Consider the following 25,970-nt stretch of genomic DNA (forward strand, 5'->3'; position numbering starts at 1 on the left):
GATACAGTGGGACCTCTGCCGGTAACAGCCACGGGGTACAGACACATTTTGACTGTGATCTGTCCAGCGACAAAGTTCCCTGAAGCAGTGCCGCTTAAAGGACTCAGCTCAGTTGAGATAGTCAATGCACTACTGTTCATATTTGCGCGAGTTGGTTTTCCTGCGGAAATCCAGTCAGATCAGGGCACAGTGTTTACTAGCGCTTTGACGACAGCCTTTCTCGAAAGGTTTGGGGTAAAACTGTTACACAGCTCAGTGTACCACCCACAGTCGAATTCCGTTGAGAAGCTCCACTCCGTCATGAAGCGCGTGTTGAGAGCATTGTGTTTTGAACAACAAAGTGATTGGGAGCTGTGTCTGCCTGGGGTGATGTTTGCATTAAGGACCGCGCCGCATGCGGCTACGGGGTTTTCGCCAGCTGAGCTGGTGTACGGTCGCTCGCTGCGGTCTCCGCTTCGCATGCTTCGAGATTCGTGGGAAGGCAGGGGCGACGACCCAGTCGTGGTCGAGTACGTGCTCAGGCTCCTCGAACGCTTAAGAAGGGCACAGGAGTTGTCTGGTGAAGCAATGGCAAAGGCCCAGCAGAGGGCCAAGGTTTATTATGATCGGACAGCCAGGGCCCGTCGTTTTGAGGTGGGCGATGAGGTAATGATATTGCGCACATCGCTAAAAAACAAACTCGACGTGCAGTGGGAGGGCCCAGCACGGATTGTTCAAAAACTGTCGGACGTTAACTAAGTGGTGAGTCTGCCAGGAAAACGGAAATCACAGCAAGTTTACCCCTGTAATCTGCTCAAACCCTATAGACAACGGGAAGCAGTGGTGTGTATGATGGTAAACGTTCCCGAAGAGCTTCCTGTCGAGCTTCCGGGACTAGGCTCAGTGACGAACAGGGAAGACACCGATCAGGTCATTAGCGACTTACTCAGTAAAGCACCGCTGTCGCCTGAGCAGAAAACCGAACTACACCAACTCTTACAAGAGTTTCAAGGTCAGTTCTCTGAGAGGCCTGGTGGGGCTTCTGTCCTTACTCATGAAATAGAACTTACCTCCCCAGAGCCAGTACGACCCAAGGCGTACCGTGTGTCACCCCGCCAGCGCGATATTATGGAGGCTGAGGTAAAGAAAATGCTACAGCTCGGTGTTATTGAGGCGGGTGAGAGTGATTATACCTCCCCTTTGATTTTAGTTGAGGTACCGGGCAAGGAACCTCGTCCTTGCGTCGACTACCGCAGGCTTAATTCCATCACTAAGGATCAAATTTATCCGATCCCTAACATCGAAGAGCGCCTTGCGAAAGTTAGTAGCGCTCAGTTTATTTCCACCCTAGATCTTGTCAGGGGTTATTGGCAGGTTCCACTTACAGAAGAGGCTAGTAGGTATGCGGCGTTCATTTCACCAATGGGAGCATTCCGTCCTAAAGTTTTGAGTTTTGGTTTGAAGAACGCGCCATACTGCTTTTCAAGCCTCATGGACAAAGTGTTGCGGGGACAGGAAGAATTCGCTTTACCGTATTTAGACGACGTAGCGATATTCTCCGCATCCTGGTCTGAGCATATGGCACACTTGCGGGCAGTGCTAACCCGCCTGCGCGAAGCGGGCTTGACAGTCAAGGCTCCCAAGTGCCAATTAGCACAGGCCGAGGTTGTCTACCTCGGTCACGTGATTGGACAGGGTCATCGCCGCCCCTCTGAAATAAAGGTGGCCGCTGTGCGAGACTTCCCGCAACCGCGCACGAAGACCGATATCCGGTCGTTCTTAGGTGTCGCCGGCTACTATCAGAGGTACATCCCCAGGTACTGCGATATCGCGGCTCCCCTGACGGATGCTCTAAGAAAAACAGAGCCCCAAACAGTCGTCTGGGACGAGACAAAGGAAAGAGCTTTTAGCGCCCTAAAGAGCGCCCTAACAAGCCAGCCTGTGCTACGATCGCCAGACTACACAAAAGGGTTCGTTGTTCAGTGCGATGCTAGTGAGCGAGGCATGGGCGTTGTACTGTGCCAACGGGAAAATGGAGAAGTGGAACACCCCGTCCTGTATGCTAGTCGTAAGCTGACCTGTCGTGAGCAGGCGTACAGCGCCACCGAGAAAGAGTGTGCGTGTCTCGTGTGGGCCATTCAGAAATTGTCATGCTACCTAGCCGGCTCGAGGTTTATCATTGAGACGGATCACTGCCCTCTCCAATGGCTGCAGACCATCTCTCCCAAAAATGGCCGCCTCCTGCGCTGGAGCCTCGCTTTGCAACAATATTCCTTTGAGGTGCGTTACAAAAAGGGGAGTCTCAACGGTAACGCCGATGCCTTAAGTCGAGGCCCCTAACGTAGGAATCCTCCTCAAAGTTGTTTGTTACTGATGTTTTCTTCCTGAGGCAGGATTTTTAACATATTGCATTTGTTTAGTGCTTCAAAGTGATGACGTGCTTTCTAGTGCAATTTTCCCATTTGTGGACGCGTTCTGAGTGCTGCTTGACTACTGTAAGGAACTAGGCAGTAGTATAAAAGGGGAAAGAGCCTGGAAGAGCTTAGTGAGGGTTGTGTCGTGCTTGCTGACTGAGCGGTTGCGTTTCGGAGTAGTTCTAACGCTTGCTGGGAACGAGAACAAAAATGGCAACTCTCCCGAAGTCACTTTGCAGTGCCCTGTGTGAACCTGAACCTGAGAACGAGGCCTTCTCTGTGCGCTGCGCTCAAGCAACGCCGAGGGACGACCGATTTCGATTACGAGCATCATCGAGCGACATCCCTCCGGACAGCGGATGCAGTCCCCTGACCATCGGGATCTCCTTCTCCCGGCGGGGCGGTCTGTTACGTTTCGCCTACGACGCGCGGTATAGCCGGCGCGGATGCAACGGACGCCGGGGCTTCGTTCAAAGTGGCAGTCATTTTGGCCCGTTCAGCGCTGCCGCAACGCCTCCCGCCAAGCGCATCCAGGCAGGTTTCAATGCCACGTGTCTTCGTGTGTGCGTGTGTGTGTGTGTGTGTGCATGTTGGTGCCCACGCTTGTCAAAGCGCGGCAGCCGGGGAGAGGAGCTCCCCAACTGGGAGGCGAGGAGGTCTGACCGGCGCCGGCCCGGCGGACGCGTCACGTCACGTCTCAACATGTCCGTGCGTCGCCGTCTCGTGCGCCTCATCCCGAGCCGTTCCTTCTTGCCCTCGACTCCGAGGGTATAAAGGCAGCTGCCCCGGACGCCAAAGACAGGCTTCGATTTCTTCCGTCGAGTAACGTGGTCGCCCTTACCGGCTGCTCTTTTGCGATGCTAGAATAAACAAGTTGTTCTGTTGGCAGTCGACTCATCCTTTGCCAGGACCTTCGGATGTTTCCAGCTGTGCCCCAGGCCGCCAGGCCAACGCTACCCTTGGGGCTTGCGACCCATTTGCAACACCCGGAACCGTCCACTACAGCGTTTCTGGTCGCCCACATTGTCCATGTAGCAGCATTTTATTGAGGCGAATGCGATAGATTGCAAGAAACGGTGCGATATCATTAAAGAAAAAAGAAACATAAAATACAAACGCTGCTCTGACTCTATCCGACAGGTTTCAGGATCTAGCTGGCAGAACAAAGCCTATGGAGAAGGAGTCAAGAACTGCGGACTGTGAATTTGTGCCCTCAGAACTAAACCCAAAGCCACTGCTGCTCGCAAGGTACCTTTGCTCAGAGCTGACGTGATACCATAAAATCAAACAAGTTTCCCGAGCATAAAAACTCAAAACCCAGCTTGCAAAAAAACTTCAATCAAACGTCATTACAATGGAGGGAACGCAACTTCACTAGTAGACGTTTCCCGCGGTACGCGCGGCACACCCTCATGACGTCACGTTTCATGAGAAAATGGAAAGGAAGAACGAGCGCCAGTGCTGGCGATGAAAGCGAGTGCCACTCACATATTTCGGTGAAGAGATCCTTGATCGACAAGAACGCTTTCTTCATGAGGGCCCCGAAATCCAGGAGCAGTTTTATGACCTTTTTAACCCGGTCATACACAGCTGCAGGATAAAAAAAAGAAGACAATGAAGTCTACACACCTTTTTATCTCGTCGCTAGTCACAGTTTAGAAATTGTGAGCTAACAACATGAATAGCTTGTGACAGTTCTTTAAGTCGAGAGGTCTTTAAGTACAAAGGTGCATGTCGCACAAGTTGACCAAGGTCATTGCACTCTGAACACAAATAGGCATGTAAGTGAGTGAATAGAGAGTAAACTGTCCTCTAGAGCACTCCCTTGTGCCCTAGAGGAAAGTTTACTCCCTTTTTACTTACTTTCTGTTTAGAGTGTACCAAGAATTAGGGACAAACGCTTCTAGTTCCAGTGGCTGCCAACACATTTCAAAATAGCGCATTGACATCATCTGTGATGTAAGAAAGAGAATTACCATGTGGCTTTCACTGAAGCATTACAGGCCGCTACGCTTAGAGGAACTTGCTGGACACTGTCCCGAATTCCTGTACTGATCACGGTTTAAGACAGTCATCTGTAACTGTTTTAGAAACAGGCGGCAAGTATTTTGTTTTGGGAATGTAAAGCACTGAAATCTGCGGAAGCGAACTTCGAATAAATTTAAAGTATCTTTTGACTTTGTTTACCGCCAATAATGCGGCGAGAGAACAAAATTAGCATTTCGCTAAACAAGACACATTTGAGTTCTTTAAACCTGGGTGTCCCCTGGTGTGCTATTCCCCGTGTGCTTCCTGACACCGGGTTGAAGTCAAACCGATGAGAGGCTTCACATTAATCTCATGGGACTAATGTTCTCTCCTTGTTGGGAAACATGTAGGCCGATGGTACACGTCAGGAAACACATACTTAAGTGGTTCTTTTAAACAGCGCAAAAGACGCAGACGCGGAAGGGACACACGGGACAGACACAGCGCTGACCGCACGACGAACAGGAGCGCGGGAAACACCGGGCTTGCACTCGGTCAAGACGTCAACACCTTGAGATATGTATCGTAATCTGTCTTCTTCTGGAACTTTGCTGTAAGCCTGTCTCACCAGCGACAGGAGCTCAGGTGCTGTCCTTTTCGGCTGAACAGCGATTTTTGGGCCGAGGCTAAGTACCTCGGTGACGTCCTTGGGGAGCTCCAGGTTTTCCGGGTTGTGAACCTGCCCACGTGGAGCATGATGCTTCGGTGGTAGGCGTATCCTTAAATGCACCAAAATTTGTTGCCAGAGGAATTCAGCTGTGAGGAATTCACTTAAGTGGAGGCAGACTTTAAGGCCTCCTTCAGGACATACAGTCTTGGAGAGGGGAGAAGAAAAACAGAAACACTAAAAACATAACAGCCGCATTCCGCATTTGCATTCAACGCGATAAGTGCTTCTGAGTGTGTTTATACTGTGTTTACAGGTGTGTTTATACTTTTTGCTTCAAAGCAAAGAGAAATTCAAAAATTTCTTGACACACCTAGTTCTTTCTTTGAAGACAGTGAGGACAGTGAGGCAATGATGCCTTAAGCAATACGAAACTGTCAAACACACACACACACACACACACACACACACACACACACACACACACACACATACACACACACACACACACACACACACGCACACGCGCACGCACACACACGCACACGCACACGCACACACACGCACGCACGCACGCACACAAATATAGTTACCAATGAGCTCACTCAGTTCCATAAACAAAGGTGCGGTTTACGGAACGGGCTTTTCATTTATTACAGCCGTTGAGTGCGTCGACTACTGTTGTGTGCGAAATTCGGTTTAGCCTAAACCCTGGTATGACGCGCGCTCTTCCACATCCTCACCCTTGAGCGGTGACGTGGCCACCTCAAGCATGCGGCGCGTCTCGTTGGCCACCTTCTCCTGGCCGCAGCTGAGGCCCCGCGACAGAACCTCCACGTTGGCCGCAAAGTTCTCCGCGGGACCCGTGAGCACCAAAAAGTAGATGTAGGCCATCAGCGCCAGCCGTCCTTCCCCTGCAGTGTCAACAGACAGTCTGGCGTGTCTCACATGTGGGGTGGTTACTTTTGCAACTTCAATTGCGTTACGTACACATTCACCGTCTAAGCGGGGATCGAAGACGAAGATTTGATGAGCGCGAGAGTAGCTCTCATCAGTGAAAGGGTTTTGCTCCACATCTGGTTACTCCCGTGTCGCTGACTACCAGACTACGGTGCTGACCCGTGCGTCGTGCACCCCGTAGAAAATGCGAGTGTAACAGTCGGATATAACTCAAGAAAGCAGTGGCAAACGCATTTCAAAAGAAGCCTTTAAACTAATGCATTCGGCCCATTTCCATGACGTCGCGGTAAACTGCCTTACACCTGCTATCATTTCATCGCAAATGCCTGGCAGGCACAAGACGACTTACAGCGGCATCTTGACAATAAGTCGACGCCGTTGGTTTGAAGGCCTCCTTTGAAGGGCATTCGCCACAGCGCTCTTGAGTTCTATCCGACTAAGCATGGAGTCTGCTAAATGTACCGTATATGGAGCAATCGGTGTGGTATAGTTCGTTGTGACTCGCCACGGTATAATACGTCGTAAACCTCTCGCGTTCACGTGCTAGCTGATGATAATATCATCCGGACCGTCCAAGAAATGGGCTCTCTCCCGAACGAACATTCAAAGTTCTGACATTCCGTGACACCTCCTATTTCCGGCGCGCAGCACAAGTCTTTGATATCGCCGCCAACGGAAGACAGGTGCTCACTGGAGAACAGCTGAGGCAAAGTGAGCAGTATGAGGCAGCGCACGGTGTCGGAGAAGGCCGCGCCCAGCATCAGGAAGGTCCCACACGTGAACACGACCAGGAATATGACGAAGTTGGTGGTCTGGTAGATCCTGACCAGCACAAGGTTTAGCAGCACAGTCAGCAGCGCCCCCATGCCGAAACCTAGGAAGCTTTTGAGCACTCTGTTCTCGAAGGTGTTCGGCTGCAGGGACTTTCTGCAAATGGGTACAACAAAGGTGTTGTTCCGTTCGGCGTTAATAAATGCGGCTTTAGGGTGGTGTATCCGCCTAATGGCCAATACTAAATCGCTACGACGAAGCACAATATCCAGGCGAAAGTGCGTCGTAATAAAATCTATTCAAAAATAGGTTTGTAACAAAAGGATTAGTATAATATTCCCCATGAAATACCTTCCGGGCAGACATTTAGTCAAAAAAATTATCGTCAAAAGGCACCATAATCTAATATGGACATATATAGATAGTTATTTATAGTTCTAAGGCATTTGTTCATGCTGTAGAGTTGAGTGAAATTATTTTCCAAGACCATCTCGCGTTCTAAAGTCCTCAAAACAGTGACGAGCTTCGAGATGTCTATGTCCAACCTTAATCCGGCTTTTGCCTTCAAGGAAATCATCCAGTATTACCAATTCGGCCACGCAATCTTTCCTAAGCCCTGCAGGGGCCTCACGAAGGCGGAGGAACACTTACTCCTTCGCCTTTATACTAAAACACTTCTGTGCCCGGCAGTAATCAAACATTTCGACCCTGCGTGCACAGGGGAGTGCCCGCACTGCAGGGAAAAGTCTTCGGACATTTACCACAAGGTGTGGGCATGCCAATCAAGTTCGCATCTTTCCCCTATCCCCAACCCTGCCCGGGAGGACTGGGAGACAGCCCTGCTCGGCTGCTCTGACCTGGCGAGCCAAAAGGCCCTGGTCGGGCGCGCCCGAGCAGCAGCTACCGCCAATGGGCTGCTGTAATGAGCAGCCCACCTAGCATTTGTAAGGAACGGACCCTTAAGGAGCGCTCCACTAGCTCCCTGTATATATTTTCAAAAAATAAAGTTTTTCAGTCAGTCAATGTCAATGGCCAAAGTTGTCCCTAAATCCAGCTCATCGCACAGTATAAAAGCGCTTAACCTGCCAAAACGTACGTCTCTCAAATCTTGGCCGACTTCGTGAACCATCTACTTTTACTCCCTAGATTTTTTTAGAAGCGGTAGGTGAGGGTAGCATGAACTAAGAATGTCGTGGTAAAAACACCTCGCGTGGATGTCAATGAGTACTTACTCCCTTTATTACAAAAGGAAAAAATGAAAAAAATTACAGGGGCACATAATGTGTGGTGGCAATGCGATAGCATTAGAAGCCTTTGCCGGAAGTGACATCACTTCCTTTGTGGTGACGTAGCTTCCCTCCAGCCAATAGGCGAATTTTATGGCCTATACGACGCGATTTCATCTTATCAGGCTTCGAATTAAGGAAATCGCACTAAAAATGTGCTCTGGCTGGGTCGTGCAGTTTATGCTTTTACGTAAGGCTCAGAACTTACCGGGCACTCATCGTGTGCTTGCTCTGAAATGCTCCGTGGTATGTCATTTAGGACATGCCATAGCTGTTACCAGGGGAAGGCAGGCACGATATGCGCTGCGAGATGCTGCCTCACTGGCACAACGGACCGCTAAAATGATACGAGAGCTAGACAGTGACTGTACTTATTTGCGTCTACCTACCTCATTAAGTATGGGCAGTACACCTCAGGCCGATGAGCGCACTCTGAAAGATGTCTGTTCAGCCGAAAGTGAACGACGCTAAACAATGCGCGCAGCCCTACAAGCTTAAAGGTACGTTTTCTCGGCGACCGCGGATCGGCGGGGGCAATTGTGCACAGCGACGGCGGCGCCACCCGCCGGTTGGCACTGCTGTCCGGTGTGTAGGCAACTAATAATAATAATAATTGGTTTTTTGGGAAAGGAAATGGCGCAGTATCTGTCTCATATATCGGCGGACACCTGAACCGCGCCGTAAGGGAAGGGATAAAGGAGGGAGTGAAAGAAGAAAGGAAGAAAGAGGTGCCGTAGTGGAGGGCTCCGGAATAATTTTGACCGCCTGGGGATCTTTAACGTGCACTGACATCGCACAGCACACGGGCGCCTTAGCGTTTTCCCTCCATAAAAACACAGCCGCCGCGGTCGGGTTCGAACCCGGGAACTCCGGATCAGTAGCCGAGCGCCCTAACCACTGAGCCACCGCGGCGGGGCTTTATAGGACATGCCATAGCTGTTACCAGGGGAAGGCAGGCACGATATGCGCTGCGAGATGCTGCCTCACTGGCACAACGGACCGCTAAAATGATACGAGAGCTAGACTGTGACTGTACTTATTTGCGTCTACCTACCTCATTAAGTATGGGCAGCACACCTCAGGCCGATGAGCGCACTCTGAGGGATGCCTGTTCAGCCGAAAGTGAACGACGCTAAACAATGCGCGCAGCCCTACAAGCTTAAAGGTACGTTTTCTCGGCGACCGCGGATCGGCGGGGGCAATTGTGCACAGCGACGGCGGCGCCACCCGCCGGTTGGCACTGCTGTCCGGTGTGTAGGCAACTAATAATAATAATAATTGGTTTTTTGGGAAAGGAAATGGCGCAGTATCTGTCTCATATATCGGCGGACACCTGAACCGCGCCGTAAGGGAAGGGATAAAGGAGGGAGTGAAAGAAGAAAGGAAGAAAGAGGTGCCGTAGTGGAGGGCTCCGGAATAATTTCGACCACCTGGGGATCTTTAACGTGCACTGCCATCGCACAGCACACGGGCGCCTTAGCGTTTTCCCTCCATAAAAACACAGCCGCCGCGGTCGGGTTCGAACCCGGGAACTCCGGATCAGTAGCCGAGCGCCCTAACCACTGAGCCACCGCGGCGGGGCTTTATAGGACATGCCATAGCTGTTACCAGGGGAAGGCAGGCACGATATGCGCTGCGAGATGCTGCCTCACTGGCACAACGGACCGCTAAAATGATACGAGAGCTAGACAGTGACTGTACTTATTTGCGTCTACCTACCTCATTAAGTATGGGCAGCACACCTCAGGCCGATGAGCGCACTCTGAGGGATGCCTGTTCAGCCGAAAGTGAACGACGCTAAACAATGCGCGCAGCCCTACAAGCTTAAAGGTACGTTTTCTCGGCGACCGCGGATCGGCGGGGGCAATTGTGCACAGCGACGGCGGCGCCACCCGCCGGTTGGCACTGCTGTCCGGTGTGTAGGCAACTAATAATAATAATAATTGGTTTTTTGGGAAAGGAAATGGCGCAGTATCTGTCTCATATATCGGCGGACACCTGAACCGCGCCGTAAGGGAAGGGATAAAGGAGGGAGTGAAAGAAGAAAGGAAGAAAGAGGTGCCGTAGTGGAGGGCTCCGGAATAATTTTGACCACCTGGGGATCTTTAACGTGCACTGACATCGCACAGCACACGGGCGCCTTAGCGTTTTCCCTCCATAAAAACACAGCCGCCGCGGTCGGGTTCGAACCCGGGAACTCCGGATCAGTAGCCGAGCGCCCTAACCACTGAGCCACCGCGGCGGGTTACGTAGGGAACGCCGATCCCCTTTTAGTGAAACGACCAATGCCTGCATGCTAAAGATCTGTACCTCTGCAATTATCATTCCGGCTCTACGATCGAGCGACAAAGACCATCAAGGTTTCCTTACGGTAAGAACTCCCATCCATTTCGCCATACTATGGGGCGAATGTCTGGAAGTGATACCGGTCATCGCACCTCCGCGACTGCGACTACTAAAAACCTTTCTCGGGTAAGTGCCACAAATACACTTTTTCGAGAGCGCACATTCTTTGACCCACATGGTCATAGGCGCAGGCCACTTGAATTGAACAGGCATAACTACAGCGGGCACATCTGTGGTGCGAATGTTATCCCGATGACTACATCGGGCGCCAACTACACAGAGTAAAACCGACATATGACAAGGCATCTAACTGGTCAGTGGCGAAATGCCCGCTGATTGGAGAGCAGGCGTGCTCACAGCAGACGTCCGCCGCCCTGGAAATCCCGTCTGTCCAGGCGGCCCCGATGGCAGCAGACGCAAAAGGAGGCGCACAGCACTCGGCTGACGAAGCGCTGCAGTCGGTAGAGGGGCGGGTACACGGGCTCCTGGCCGCAGCGGCGCCGCCACGAGTTGACCCGCTCCAGTTTGTAGCGTTCCAATGCGCGGCGCACGCTGTACATGTAGCGCTGCTGCTGCATCCAGAAGTGCAGCCGGCCCGTGAACAGCTTGCGCACCAGCAGCGAGCTCAGAGTCGTGGCCATGGCACCACGCTCTTGCTGACTCGTGTCCTACAGCTGGCGGAGAAAGGTGATCTTTTAAGGTCTGACTCATCACGTTTCTCGATTTCTTGGCGTCTGCTACCACCTCCCTTCGGCGTGAAATTTTCCAAGTCCGAGGAATTCAAGATGGCAGCCCCCACAGTCAATCGATATAGCAACCCAATTGGTGATTGACTGGTGACGTCACTAGTATATCGAATTGGTGATTGATTGGTGCGGTCGATATTTACAATTGGTGATTGATTGGTGACGTCTCTTACAACTCCAAGATGTCAAATTCGTATTTACATTGCTGTAGCTCACTTTAATCTCATTCATATCAAAGCTAGTAAACCAAACAGCTAATGCTCGTTACTTCAACGTCTTCCAGACGGTGGCGGCATCTTTTTTTCTCAGTGGCAATACTCTCAGCTTTAAACAGTCATAGAAATACCTAATTCATATCACTAAGTAAGCGCTCATGGCGCGTAGTACACGATTACCACATGATCAACAATGCAAGATGAATGCTCTAATTTTTAAGGCCTAACTAAAGTTTCACCTGGCGCAATCAAATTAGGCCTGTAACAAGTATTGTGCTGTTCATTGCCGTAAAAATGATTCGTAAAGAACAGTAATATATTCTAACCTCGTTATAACCAACCTGATTATAACGAAATAATGTATATAACGAAGGAATGACGATTCCCCTTGCAAGCTCGATCAACATAGGCTATAAAAAAGCTACGGATATATAACGAAGTAATCGCCGGGCCCCATCAGTTTCGTTATAGGGAGGTTAAACCGTATTTCTTGACGCCAAAAGTATTCAAAAAGGCGCGAAATTTCTCGCCATGTCTCGCTATTTCCAATGCGCAAGTGCTACGTTCATGAAGTGTACTCTCATTATAACTTATCTGGCCCATTATTCCGTGGTAACTGCGCCCGGCTTTCTTTTCTGCTCTAATTACCCCCGTTCTAACGCGGCACAATCATGCGTACACCTCGCCTCGACCTGACAGTTGGTGTACCGTTTGGCTAACGAACTTCAATCCTGACTCTTTTTATCCCAACAGTTTGTCTGCCCAGTACTGCTTCCGAGCTCCAATCACTGCCCTCCGGTCAGCATATATCAACGAGCGCCTTCCTTTAACAGGAGACGTGTAAAGAATGAGAAGGTGTTGTGTGTATGTGTGTGTGTGTGGGGGGGGGGGGGCGAAGGGGAGGAGGCAGACCTTTCTCTAATGTCTTGAGGCTTTAAACTGCATAAATTTAGAAAAAAAAATGATGGTCGATTTGCGTAGTTAAGCCAAATGCGAATTAGATGCGCTAGCACTTCGGTTCCGGTATTCAGATCCAGTGTTCACAGATATGGCCCTTGTTCGGATAGCGACAATGGGTTCATGTCCATATTGGTCATTCTCTCTTTTACATTCATAGATCGCTGCGGGTCCTCATGCCACTCCTGGCGTAGTGGTGCAGCGGTAAAGAGATGCGCCACTGCTCTTCTATGGCAGGTGTTGCAATCGGCGCGACTTGGTCTGCAATCTGGCACGGGGGACAGGTTGCTACGTATGTATGTGTATACATATAGCACACACACACCTGGGCAGAATGCCCACCACCCGGGAGCAGCCTGCTACAAAGCAGGCTTCAGAGAGACACACAATGGCCGAATGTGAGGAATGGCCAACTAAAAGTGACCGATGTGGCAAATTCAAGGCCGAGTTCCTCACTTGACGATCCAAAGACATGACAAGGACGGCGTTGTGAGACGTTCCGTGGGTGGGCAATGCGCGCTGAGCGCGGTCTATAGCGAACAAAGCGCCCCTCTGAACGGCACGTACGCTCAGTCGCCTTAGCTTTCAAGCCGGCTATAACCACAGCTGTCTCAGCAGCCTTCCCCTATGTCGAGCCGGCTTTAACTGGAAGCTCAGCTCCGCTGCCATGTATTAAGGGCACTCTGCAAAAAGAAAACAGTAGAGAATAGCTCATCACTGGACCGGCTCATCGTCTGAGCTCCACCCCTGAGCAGCGGTGAATAATAATAATTGGTTTTTTGGGGGAAATGAAATGGCGTAGTATCTGTCTCATATATCGTTGGACACCTGAACCGCGCCGTAAGGGAAGGGATAAGGGAGGGAGTGAAAGACGAAAGGAAGAAAGGGGTACCGTAGTGGAGGGCTCCGGAATAATTTGGACCACCTGGGGATCTTTAACGTGCACTGACATCACACAGCACACGGGCGCCTTAGCGTTTTTCCTCCATAAAAACGCAGCCTCCGCGGTCGGGTTCGCACCCGGGAACTCCGGATCAGTAGTCGAGCGCCCTAACCACTGAGCCACCGCGGCGGGTATGAGCAGCGGTGGCAAAAGGCAACGAGTCAAACTCTTTCGAGATGGCAGCGCCAAAACATGGTGCGGTGGACTACATCAAGAACAACTTTTCATGGACAATGAACACTGGACGAGGCTCCTCAAGGCGCATGCTTGCATCCGACTCACGGGTGCGCCAGCTCGTCGTGGATAACAGCTATTCGCACTTGCGCCGAGGCACACGCCCCTCCTTGCCACTGACCACATAGTAAATCAACATGCGACATAACGATAAATAACCCGCTCAGCCCCAATCACAGATCCGTGCCGGTCGTCTTCCATAGCCTGCAGGGACACCCGAATGACAGCTCTACGGCCAGCATGCTGCACAGCAGGACGTCATATGGGGCGCCATCCACACTATTTCGTGCGAACGGCCGAGCTCCGTGTCAGCGGAAAATAGGAAATAATAATAATAATTAATAGGAAAACTGAAAATTGGTTTTTGGGGAAAGGAAACGGCCCAGTATCTGTCTCACTTCTCGGCTGACACCTGAATCGCGCCGAAGGGGAAGGGATAGAGGAGGGACTAAGAGAAGAAAGGGAGAAAGAGGTGCCGTAGTGGAGGGCTCCGAGTGATTTCGACCAGCTGGGGATATTTAGCGTGCACTGACATAGCACAGCACGCGGGCGCCTCAGTGTTTCGCCTCCCTCGAAAAGCGGCCGCCGCGGTCGGGTTCGAATCAGCGTACTCCAGATCAGTATCCGAGCACCTTAACCACTGAGCCACCGCGGCGGGTGGAAACGACAAAGGTGATAATTGGTTTTTAGTGGTTTTTGGAGGAAAGGAAATGGAGCAGAAGAACTCTCTCTCACTGCTCGGTGGACACCTCAGCCGCGCTGTAAGGAAAATGAAGGGAGGAGGTAGTGAAATAAGACAGAGAAAAAGGTGCCGTAGTGGAGGGTACCGGAATAACTGAAAATTGGCTTTGAGAAAAGGCAGAGTAATAATAATAATAATAATAATTGGTTTTTGGAGGAAAGGAAATGGAGCAGAAGCTCTCTCTCTCACTGCTCGGTGGACACCTCAGCCGCGCTGTAAGGGAAATGAAGGGAGGAGGTAGTGAAATAAGACAGAGAAAAAGGTGCCGTAGTGGAGGGTTCCGGAATAACTGAAAATTGGCTTTGAGAAAAGGCAGAGTAATAATAATAATAATAATAATTGGTTTTTGGAGGAAAGGAAATGGAGCAGAAGCTCTCTCTCTCACTGCTCGGTGGACACCTCAGCCGCGCTGTAAGGGAAATGAAGGGAGGAGGTAGTGAAATAAGACAGAGAAAAAGGTGCCGTAGTGGAGGGTTCCGGAATAACTGAAAATTGGCTTTGAGAAAAGGCAGAGTAATAATAATAATAATTGGTTTTTGGGGAAAGGAAATGGCTCAGTATCTGTCTCATATATCTTTGGGCACCTGAACCGCGCCGTAAGGGAAGGGATAAAGGAGGGAGTGAAAGAAGAAAGGAAGAATAGGTGCCGTAGTGGAGGACTCCGGATAATTTCGACCACCTGGGGATCTTTAACGTGCACTGACATCGCACAGCACACGGGCGCCTTAGCGTTTTTCCTCCATAAAAACGCAGCCGCCGCGGTCGGGTTCGAACCCGGGAACTCCGGATCAGTAGTCGAGCGCCCTAACCACTGAGCCACCGCGGCGGGGACAAAGGCAGAGTAACTGTCTCACTTTCGGTGGACAACAATAATAATAATAATAATAATAATAATAATAATAATAATAATAATAATAATAATAATGGTTTTGGTGGAAAGGAAATGGCGCAGTATCTGTCTCGTATATCGTTGGACACCTGAACCGCGCCGTAAGGGAAGGGATCCGGAAGCCAACCGCCAACCGCGCTGAAAGGGATAGGATCAAGGAGGGAATAGAAGGAAGAGAAAGAGGTTCGTAGTGCAGGTATCCGGAATAATTTCGACCACCTGGGCATCTTTGATATCCACTCATATCGCACAGCACATGGCAGAAATTTTGGGAAAGGAAATGGCGCAGTATCTGTCTCACATAATAATAATAATAATAATAATAATAATAATAATAATAATTGGTTTGAAGGAAGGCAAATGGCGCAGCATCTGTCTCATACATCGTTGGACACCTGAACCGCGCCGTAAGGGAAGGGATAAAGGAGGGAGTGAAAGAAGAAAGGAAGAAAGAGGTGCAGTAGTGGAGGGCTCCGGAATTATTTCGACCAACTCCAACTGCACATCTCGGCCGACACCTGACCCGCGCCGTTAGGGGATGAATAAAGGAGGGGGTGAAAGAAGAAAGGAAGAAAGAGGTGCCGTAGTGGAGGGCTCCGGAATAATTTCTACCACCTAGAGATCTTTGCGCCTTTGCATTTCGCCTCCATCGAAACGCTGCCGCTGCGGTAGCTCAGTGGTTAGAGCTCTCGGCTGCTGAGATATGGTCAAGGAAATTGCGATATGGTCGAGAAAATTAATTTCGCTGAATTTCCGCCATGCTTCTTTCACTCCCTCCTTTATCCCTTCCTTTACGGCGCGGTTCAGGTGTCCAATGATATATGAGACAGATACAGCGCCATTTCCTTTCCCCCAAAACCAATTATATGTAATTTCCGCGGCGGCTGAACAGAACCTAGTGACAAGTAGCATTAGCGTCAGGCCTTTTATATATCCACTGGAAAGTTGTCTCTGGAGTTTGTTCTATCTCTCCTTACTAATGTGGCGCCGTGGAGCGGTCACTCCTGGCAAGTCTCTTAAAGCAAGAGGAACAATTGCTGGTGGTTAAGCTCTGGTTAACCCTGGCCGAAAACAAAAGCTGCATTTCCCTGGCTACGTTTGTGGTTGAGCGACTGGCGGTCTCCACGGCAGGCGTCGCATCGAACACACGTAGCGTTAGGCCGAACGCATCAAAGTGCACCGGCGTTTTATGCAGAACCCACTTTGATTCCCCGACAATGCTTTCCAACAGACGCTTTCTCGCTCCCCTCGGTCAATGTGTGTGACGTCATGGAGGGAGTAGGCAGCACACCTGGGATGCCTCCTTTCCTCTGCCGGTCTCCACGGCAGGCATCGCGTCGATCACACCTAGCGTTCCGCTGAACGCATCAAAGTGCACCAGCGTCTCTAATTGGTTTTATCTGTCTCATATATCGTTGGACACCTGAACCGCGCCGTAATGGAAGGGATAAAGGAGGGAGTGAAAGAAGAAAGGAAGAAAGAGGTGGGCCCCTGAATAATTTCGACCACGTGGAGATCTTTAACGTGCACTGCCATCGCACAGCACACGGGCACCTTAGCGTTTTGCCTCCATAAAAACGCAGCCGCCGCGGTCGGGTTCGAACCCGGGAACTCCGCATCCCGGCGTTTATGCAGAATCCACTTTCATGACCTGCGCAAGCGATGCCGGCAGACGCTTTCCCGCTTGACCGAAGGTCAAGGTCAAAGTAGAGAGATAGTTGGTGTAACAGCCGCTGGTGTCGCTGCTGTAGCTGACGTCATGTGCCGAACCTGACTACCACCAGTTATGCTCATGTTTCGACCTCTACATTCAAGGCGAAACTTGCGGCCGCGCTGACCTCTAGCTACATTCAAGGTAAAACTTGCGGCCCCGCTGACGGCTCGAAAAGCTGGCGTAGTGAAGCTTTTCGCTTCAAAAATATGAAAGGAAGGCAGATTTACCACTCTTGTCCGCTGCCACCACGGTGCCCTTCTTCCACCCGCGTCCTAAGCGTGCAATTCGTTTCGCCTCGTTAAAAGATGGAAGGCCGTCGTGCACTTAATGAACGACTTTCTCAGACAACATTCGTCATTTAACGTGAGCCGATATGCTTCAGATACTTGAGCGATACTCAAAGAGAACTCCTTAGATTCTTCTTCTTCACCCCAGGTACATGGCACATACCCACGCGGGGGGATTGGCCAAGGTGTAGTAGAATAAACAAAGGAGTTTCCATGGAAGATGACGACACAATTGTAGCACCAATCGTGAATGTTGAAAAATCAATGAATAAAAACAACAGAACAATATTGACAGTTAAATAACAGACAGCATTTTGGTGAAAAGAGAAGCGCTCGTAGAACTTTAAAAGAATTAGCACATCAACCTACCAGTTGCAAATGTGTAATCGTGGAGAAACCCACAAATAGAATCCAATGCAAATCCCTTGGCGTTCGCACCAAACGATAATAATACTGGCAAAGATAAAGGGAGCCCTAACTTGAATAGAGGGACCTCCAGGTAAAACTTTCTCTGAAGTGCGAAACTTGGGCAGTAGAGGAGAAAATGGACTAAAGATTCAACTTTCCCACATGCATAACATAGGTTCGTCGGTGTCAACCCACACCTGCATAGATATAAATTCAAACTTGGAATCCTCACCGCAACCGCGTCATTGTTACCTCAATAATAATAATAATAATAATAATACCTCACACAGCCTGGATTTACACGAACGGACGTTCCAATTATATGCTAAGTGCTGATAGCCAGTGGTATTTAGTAAGGGATCTCGTAACCTGGCTGATATATGTAGGAACCGCTGAAACCTGGAAATCGCCAGCAGGCTGAAATTCGGGACGAAATGTGTCACTGACCCGTCAAGAGCCGACCTTGCTAAGTAATCAGCCACCTCATTTGAATGAATACCTGCATGGCCAGGGACCCAGACAAAACGGACCACCTTCAAAGTGCATGGGACAAAAAATCGCAGGATACGACTCAAAAAATCTTGTGAAGTGTCAAGGGAGACTAAAACCGACAAACAATCCGCGAGAATAATAACATGAGACACATGGCATGGAATTTTGTGAAGGGCCATTCCAAGAGCCAAACATTCCGCAAAGAATATAGGAATATAATCTGGGATGCGGACAGAATAGCTCCATGCCAAATCCTGCGAAAAGACGCCAACTGCAGCTTTTTGGCAGCTGACGGAGGCATCGGTAGCAAGCACCGTATGATGGGGGTATTCCTCTATGTGATCCGAGACAATACCGTTTAAAATGTTTGCGGGCATGTGTTTCGCATGAGATGGGAAGATGTGGTCGAAATGGAATTCCACTGCTGCCGGCGTGTCATCAACCCACTGGAAAGAACTGAGATCAACACCAATCGGTGTTAAAAGGTTCTGCGTTTACATAATTTGTGGCATTTGATACCTTGGCCAATGATGAGAAAAAAATAAGGCCGGCTGAGACACAAAAATGGGAGTACTGACATCAGTCACTGGGTCCATCGACCTGAGGTAAGTTCGCACCGTGAGTATTTGAAAACGGGAAGTTAGATCAGGGATACGGGCTTCCAGATAAAGCAGTGCGTTTGAAACTGATTTTGGGAGACCAAGGCAGTCCCGCCGCGGTGGCTCAGTGGTTAGGGCGCTCGACTACTGATCCGGAGTTCCCGGGTTCGAACCCGACCGCGGCGGCTGCGTTTTTATAGAGGAAAAACGCTAAGGCGCCCGTGTGCTGTGCGATGTCAGTGCACGTTAAAGATCCCCAGGCGGTCGAAATTATTCCGGAGCCCTCCACTACGGCACCTCTCTCTTCCTTTCTTCTTTCACTCCCTCCTTTATCCCTTCCCTTACGGCGCGGTTCAGGTGTCCAACGATATGTGAGACAGATACTGCGCCATTTCCTTTCCCAAAAACCAATTATTATTATTATTATTAGATTAAGGCAGAGGCGGAGAGCGCGCCTTTCCAGTAAGATTAAGGGTTGAATCTTGTAGCTTGCGCTACCAGAGAAAAGAATGCAACCAAATTCAAGTATAGGTCTTACGTAGGCTTTGTATAGTAACAATAACGTGTCGCGGCGCATCCCAAACTTTTTTATTGGCGATTGTTGTCAGCCGGCCTAGAGCGCGTTCGCCTTGAAACGCATTGTTCTTTATATGAAGGCTGCAATCTAATGCTGGGTGATAAGTAACACCCAGATATTTTACGGATTCCACATGTGGAATCTGGAGAGAGCGATGGACCAATGAAATGTGCAAAGGCCTGTCTGGAGGATATACCAAAACTCCGCATTTGTCTACATTCAGGGATAAATTAATACCCTGCAGCCATACTCCAAGAGCATCCAAATATCCCTGCAGAATGTGGTAAAGGGAGTGGATATCCCTGGCCGAGGCGAAAAAGCTATGTCATCTGCATACACAAAAACTGTTATATCAGTACGAATGGGGATGCCACTGACCAAAATATTAAAAAGCAGAGGGGATAGCACCGATCCTTGCGGCACACCTCTTGATTGATAATATGTATTTGAACATAGGGTTCCCTCGGCGCAGTAAAAGAACCTGTCCTTCAGAAATTCAGATATCCACGCATAAATGTAGGTTGGAGGATGTAACTGAGCAAGTCTGTTAAGTAAAATAGTATGCTCTACACTGTCATAGGCCTTTGCTACATCAAGAGTGACCAAAGCTGAAACTTCTCTTCTGCGTAGCGAGAGCCGGATTCTGCTCTCTAGATCCACATGCGCGGACCATATAGAGCATCCACGACGAAAGCCAATCTGAGCTGAGCTGAGACCGTTGATGTCATGAACATGTTTTGTGAGGCGACTGTGCACTAGTTTTTTCTAATAATTTGACTAAATTTGAAGTCAGCGCAATTGGCCGAATATTATCTAAGACGTATCCTTTTCCTACATCTTTCATTTAATAAAATAGTTTTCGCCGTCTTCCAAATGCTTGGAATCCATGCATTTTCCAAAGAAGCATTGACCATATCTAAGAGGGCGCTTGTAAACTCCTCGGCTAAAATTTTAATCATACCAACAGTGACACCATCTGGTCCAGGAGCTGCAGGATGCAACATTGCCAGGACTGAGAGGAGCTCTGATGCGTCAACCTCGGTATAATCCGAAGAGGGTGAAATTGTGCACAAAGGGACATTTCTCTGCATCTGGAAGCGTAACGCCAATCTCTGAGCAATACACTCCAGGCTCTCCTGAGCCTTTTGTGATGATAACACTGTTGAACTAGTGAGAAGAGGGACGACAGAACTCTTGTTACGTTCCATGAATCTATACAGGGCTTTCCGATGACGAGGATTTGAAAGATATGTGTTTAAATTTTGGTTGTACTCCTCCTTGGCTTTTGCAAGTGTTCTTTTGGAAGATGCAGAGAAGAATTTGTAATTTAACCAATTAGCCGGACTCTGGTTGCAGGACAGCCTCTTCCAGGCCGCTTTTCTGCGACGATAGGCCTTCTCACATTCTTCTATCCACCAAGGAGACGGCTGTTTATTAGAGGCTGCTGCGGGCACAGCGAATATTGAGTGGTCTATTACATTTTGCAAAAATGAAACCGTCTGCTGAGCTCTGTCATCCCGGCTTGTATTAACTATAGAAGCAAGTGAGGCGGACATCAGATTTTTATAAATTTTGTGGTTGACAAATTAATGGGTTACACAACTAGTTTTAAGAGGAGATAACCGGATAGTGAAAGTTATAGGAAAGTGATCACTAGACGGACCCGAATCCTCTGTCGACCAATCAGTCACATCTAGCCTACCTGCTGATAATGTTAAGTCAATGGCTGAGCGAGCAACCCCTCGCATAAAAGTTATTTCTCTAGAATTGCAGCAGCGTACAGCATTTGCAGACAGCCACGACCAGAGAAGCTGGCCGCAGGAATCAGTGCGACTTCCCCAGTCACTATGGTGAGAATTAAAATCTCCTGCGATGACTGCACTGTTTGTGCCAGTCACCAAGCTGTCTAGACAGTCTGTCCTGTGTACACCTAAAGGAAAATAGACATTAGCAATTGTAATATCAGCACAATGCGGAAATGAAATTGTGATCGCTAAAAGCTCACAGTCAGGGAGAAGAATTTTCTTAGAGATAGATGCCTGATGCCATAAATTTTTAGATAGCATGGCTACCAGTCCACCTGCCCTGCCAACATTTCGATCTGACCTGAAAACTCGAAAGTTTCTCATTGAAAATGATTTATACGGTGATAACCACGTTTCTTGTAAAAGTACAATATCAGGCTTATGCTTGTGAATAAGTATGTCTAAATCTGGAAGAGAAGACATGACGGAACGGCAATTCCATTGTAACACTTTGATACCTGCCATAATTATTGAACAATTGAAGAGGCCGAAACCGCCTCTTGAAGGATATCAACATGGGGATGAAGTTTGGGTGGTCCCTTTTTAGCTTTCATCTGTGGAGAACTAGAATTAGGTGGTGATGAGGAAGCACGGCGCTTCTGCGTAGGGCACGACATTTCGACATCTGTTGAGCAAATGTCACTGCGACATTCACTGCTAGGAACAGAGATGTGAGGTGGGACCTGGGGAGCATCAGAAGGTGATGTAGAGCGGCTAGCACTAGCTGCAGAAGCTGAAACAGATGCAGACGTTGCTGCCAGGACGGGTGTTGATGGTGACGCAGACTGAACTGCAACAAACTGAGCCAATGCCTCAGAGAAAGTGTTTAGCATTCGCTCAACCACATTATTAAGAGCTTTTTTTACTGTGGTCACAATTGAGGCAGTCAAGTTGGACTCAATGTCCCCAACAGAAGCGCGCATACGACTAGCATATGAATCTTTTTTCCTGTTAAGAATAGCGTAAGCATCGGCTCTTGAGCACCGCTTCTCTTTGTAATGTCCAACAAGCTACGCTCTTCACTACGTTTTGCGCAGTTGGCATCATCAGCTGAGTGAATGTTGCTGCAGAGGCAACAATGAGGCTGCTTTGAGGTGCAGTTAGATTTGTCCTTTGTCTTCTTTTTCTTCGTTCTGCTCGCACAAGCTTGACGCACGATATTCCATTTGTATTTTATTTTTAATCTAAGTGCGGCACATGGGAAAGGCAAACATGGTCTCATTTGGTAACGATTGCTTCAGGTTTGAATGAAATTTCTTTGCATTTAAATTAGCATAGGCAGCAAATTTTGGTTGCATTTTCTTCTTTCTAATGATGCGTGGGACATTGCTATACATAGATCACCACGTGGCATTTGCCTACGTCCACTAAATAACTTATATTTGATTTTCTTCACTCATTTGTTTTGTTTTGACTTCAACGACAGAGCGATGGCTATGACGTCAAAGGCCAGTATAAGTCACGTGAGGCGTGAAGAAAATGGTAGTATAATCGCTGCTTCTTCACCATTTGCGATTCTGGCTCTTGAGGCAGGATCGCTTAGAGTTACAGTGAATTAAAACGACTAATTGAACGACGTAAGTCGTCAGCCTATATTTATTGATTTCTCAGTTTTAAGCTTTGACACGGTGCGCAAACTACACGTAATTCTGAATATTTCTCAGCTTTGGCGCGCTAACTACACGTTACTATGAATAATTCTCAGCTTGTTAACTGGATTTCCGATTTCCTCTCACACCGCTTCCAATCCGTCCGTGTGCTTTAACTCTGCCGGTTCTTCCGTAGATGACGTAACTTCCGGAGTTCCCCGAGGCGCTATTCATTGTTCTTTACTATTTTTACTTTATACTAATGATTTACTGCGCGACATAACCTCAAAGATTCGTTTCTGCGCCGATGATTGAGTGACTTGTACCACCCAGTTAATACTCCCGATAGTCACCACCTTCTGGATGAGCCTCGCCGTAAATTCCGCGCATGGTGCAGCATGAGACAAATGGGCATAAATTTCAGCGAAACAGCTGTAATGTCATTCACTAACTGCTTGTCATCTTCCTGCCTCGGTCATTCATTTAACAGTTCACCACTTCAAAGGGGACTTGAATACAGATATCCCGAAGTCACTTTTTACTCAAAACATGTCGTGTTCAAAACGCATCGATTACATCGCAGCTAAAGCACCAAGGAAATAAATTACTCACAGCGCACATCACGCGGAGCTACTGAAGGCACCAAATTACTAATTTACAAATCAGCAATTCGCCCTATTCTTGAATAGGCTTCAAATATGCAGAATCCTTATGAGCACTCTGAAATCGAATTCCGGACGAGTATCGCAACTCACTAAAAGTAGCGCCCATACCCAGGAACACGGATCCCAACCTACACAAAGCACGCAGAGAGGCGAGGGCTGAATACCTACAAAAGACACTAGCACCCCAAGAAACGACGGTATACGTGCACGCAGCCACATACGCCAGAGCAGCAACGTGGTAGCAACGGTGATTGATCTGGACCTACGCGAGATCACCAGCGCATCACTGCAAGACTGTACGATAGCCGAGGCTGGAGAAGCGGCCGTCGCTCTAGCGGCAGCGGAGGGCTATCGGTCTGAACGGTCTCTAACAATCCTTACAGACTCACAAACGGCGTGCCGCAACTACCTACGCGGCAGAATAGGGCACGGAGCGCTCCGCATACTCCGCCTCAGAGACCACATAACACAACGACAACCAAACGAAGAACCAATTAGGCATACGATAGTATGGACGCCGGGACACACGGGAGTGGCAGGGAACCAAGAGGCGGACAGGATAGCTCGAGGGTACACTTATTACCGAGCATCCAACGTAGGCGACCTCGAGGGGACCGAACCTGTGCCCCAAGACTATTCGGCGATACTAAATTACTACAAGGGCTGCAGAAAGCGGTATCCACCACCGCACAAATCCCTTAGCAGAGCGGTCTCTGTCGAGTGGAGGCAGCTATAAACGGGCTCGTACCCGAACCTAAACGCACTCAGCAAAATGTATCCCACACAGTACAATGGCAAATGCCCCTGGTGCCACGAAACACCCACGCTGTATCACATAACGTGGGCATGCTGCAGAAGATAGACGTGGTAACCGTTATATCAAACCCGAGTGCGGAGCAATGGGAGGGAGTGCTCTCCAGCGATCGCCGGGTCGACCAAGGTGGTCTTATTCGGCGAGCACAACCGGCAGCGGCATCCAGCGGAGCCCTGGACTGAGGGCAACCGACCGTTCTGCAAGAAGATGGACGAAGCCATCTGAAGACCACAGAAGACCAGCGAATCTAGAGCTCAATAAAGTTTTTCACTCACTCACACACTCACTCACTCACTCACTCACTCACTCACTCACTCACTCACTCACTAGATTTATTTGCCGCGGCTAGGATTATCATTTTTCACCCTCATCGGCATTGTCCTTAAATTAAATCTGCTCTCATAGCAGCGGAAAATTTAATCTTTCAAGCTTCCCTATTTTATTGTTCATTCATGTTGTTGCTTTTCGGAAGGTAATTATATCCCTTTATCTACACTTTAATGAATTAGGAGACATCACAATGATAATATCCAACTTATTTTTGCACATCCTAATGTTTTCAAGAGCAGCTTCAGTCCTCATGCTGTGAAGTGCCGTAACTTATTACCTGGCAAAATTCGCTCATTATTACTGCTGGATTTGTTTTCTGCAACTGAGCCTTGTTAAGATAGCCGCTCTACCCCTATCCTTACTATCGATTGGTTTTTTGGGGAAAGGAAATGGCGCAGTATCTGTCTCATATATCTTTGCGGTTCAGGTGTCCAAAGATATATGAGACAGATACTGCGCCATTTCCTTTCCCCAAAAAAACAATTATTATTATTATTATTATTCTTTCCCCCTCCTTGTCCTCTCCCTGTCCTTTTATTCCCGCCAGCCGCAGCTCAGGTGCTTCAGGTTTCGATGGCAGATGCCGCGGCTAGCAACATCTTTTCCTTCGATTGTTATTTTTATTAACAAATAGCCACTAACAGTAACTGCGTGGTTACAGCTTGCATATTCTGCATTTGTACATAGTGTATATAACCGCCCTACCCCAATCCTTTCTTACTATCGCTCCCCCTTGCTTTCTCTTTCCCTGTCCTGTCCTCAACGCAGTTGGCCCTCATCACGCGAGCTCAAGAGGTCGCCCCCGACTTGAGGTCAGCCTGGACTCGCCCCAGCCCCAACTAATCCCTTCCATTTCGTGGCAATAAAGTTGTGTACCACCATAGACCTCATCTCTCACGCTAGCCGCAGCTCAGGTGCTTCAGGTTTCAATGGCAGATATGCCACGGCTAGCAACATCTTTTCCTTCCATTGTTATTTTTATTAATAAATAGCCACTAACAACTCAGTGGTTAGAGCGCTCGGCTACTGAGCTGAAGTAGCCGGGTACGAACCCGTCAGCGGCGGCCGCGTTTCGAAGGAGGCGGAACGCAAAAGGCGCCCTTGTGCTGTGCGATGCCACTGCACGTTAAAGATGATGATGACGATGATGTCCTCAGGCTTGTGGTGGAAATTATTCAGCGTTCTCCACTGTGGCACATCTTTCTCTTTTTCTTCTTCTTTCACCCCTACCTTTCGTCCTTCCCTTAGGCCGCATGACCCGCCGCGGTGGCTCAGTGGTTAGCGCGCTCGGCTACTGATCCGGGATTCCCGGATTGCGGCGGCTGCGTTTTTATGGAGGCAAAACGCTAAGGCGGCCGTGCGATGTCAGTGCACGTTAAAGAACCCCAGGTGGTCGAAATTATTCCGGAGCCCTCCACTACGGCACCTCTTCTTTCACTCCCTCCTTTATCCCTTCCTTTACGGCGCGGTTCAGGTGTCCAACGATATGAGACAGATACTGCACCATTTCCTTTCCCCAAAAACCAATTATTATTATTATTATTATGACGCCGCAGTCGAGGTGGCCATCGAG

General features: G+C 49.0%; 1 protein-coding gene across 1 annotated transcript in view; it reads right to left on the reverse strand.

The window, feature by feature from the left end:
* The window catches only part of LOC144095261 (DC-STAMP domain-containing protein 2), a 66,901-nt gene extending 55,869 nt beyond the window's left edge, over positions 1-11,032 (reverse strand). The window contains exons 1-4 of the mRNA XM_077629041.1: positions 10,749-11,032; positions 6,680-6,915; positions 5,772-5,942; positions 3,882-3,983 (exon numbers count right to left, since the gene is read on the reverse strand). Of these exons, the coding sequence (XP_077485167.1) occupies positions 3,882-3,983; positions 5,772-5,942; positions 6,680-6,915; positions 10,749-11,032 (793 nt within the window). The remainder of the gene's footprint in view (positions 1-3,881; positions 3,984-5,771; positions 5,943-6,679; positions 6,916-10,748) is intronic.
* Between the last annotated feature and the right edge of the window lie 14,938 nt (positions 11,033-25,970).

This window comes from Amblyomma americanum, chromosome 6, assembly GCF_052857255.1.
Source record: "Amblyomma americanum isolate KBUSLIRL-KWMA chromosome 6, ASM5285725v1, whole genome shotgun sequence".
Lineage (NCBI taxonomy): Eukaryota > Metazoa > Arthropoda > Arachnida > Ixodida > Ixodidae > Amblyomma > Amblyomma americanum.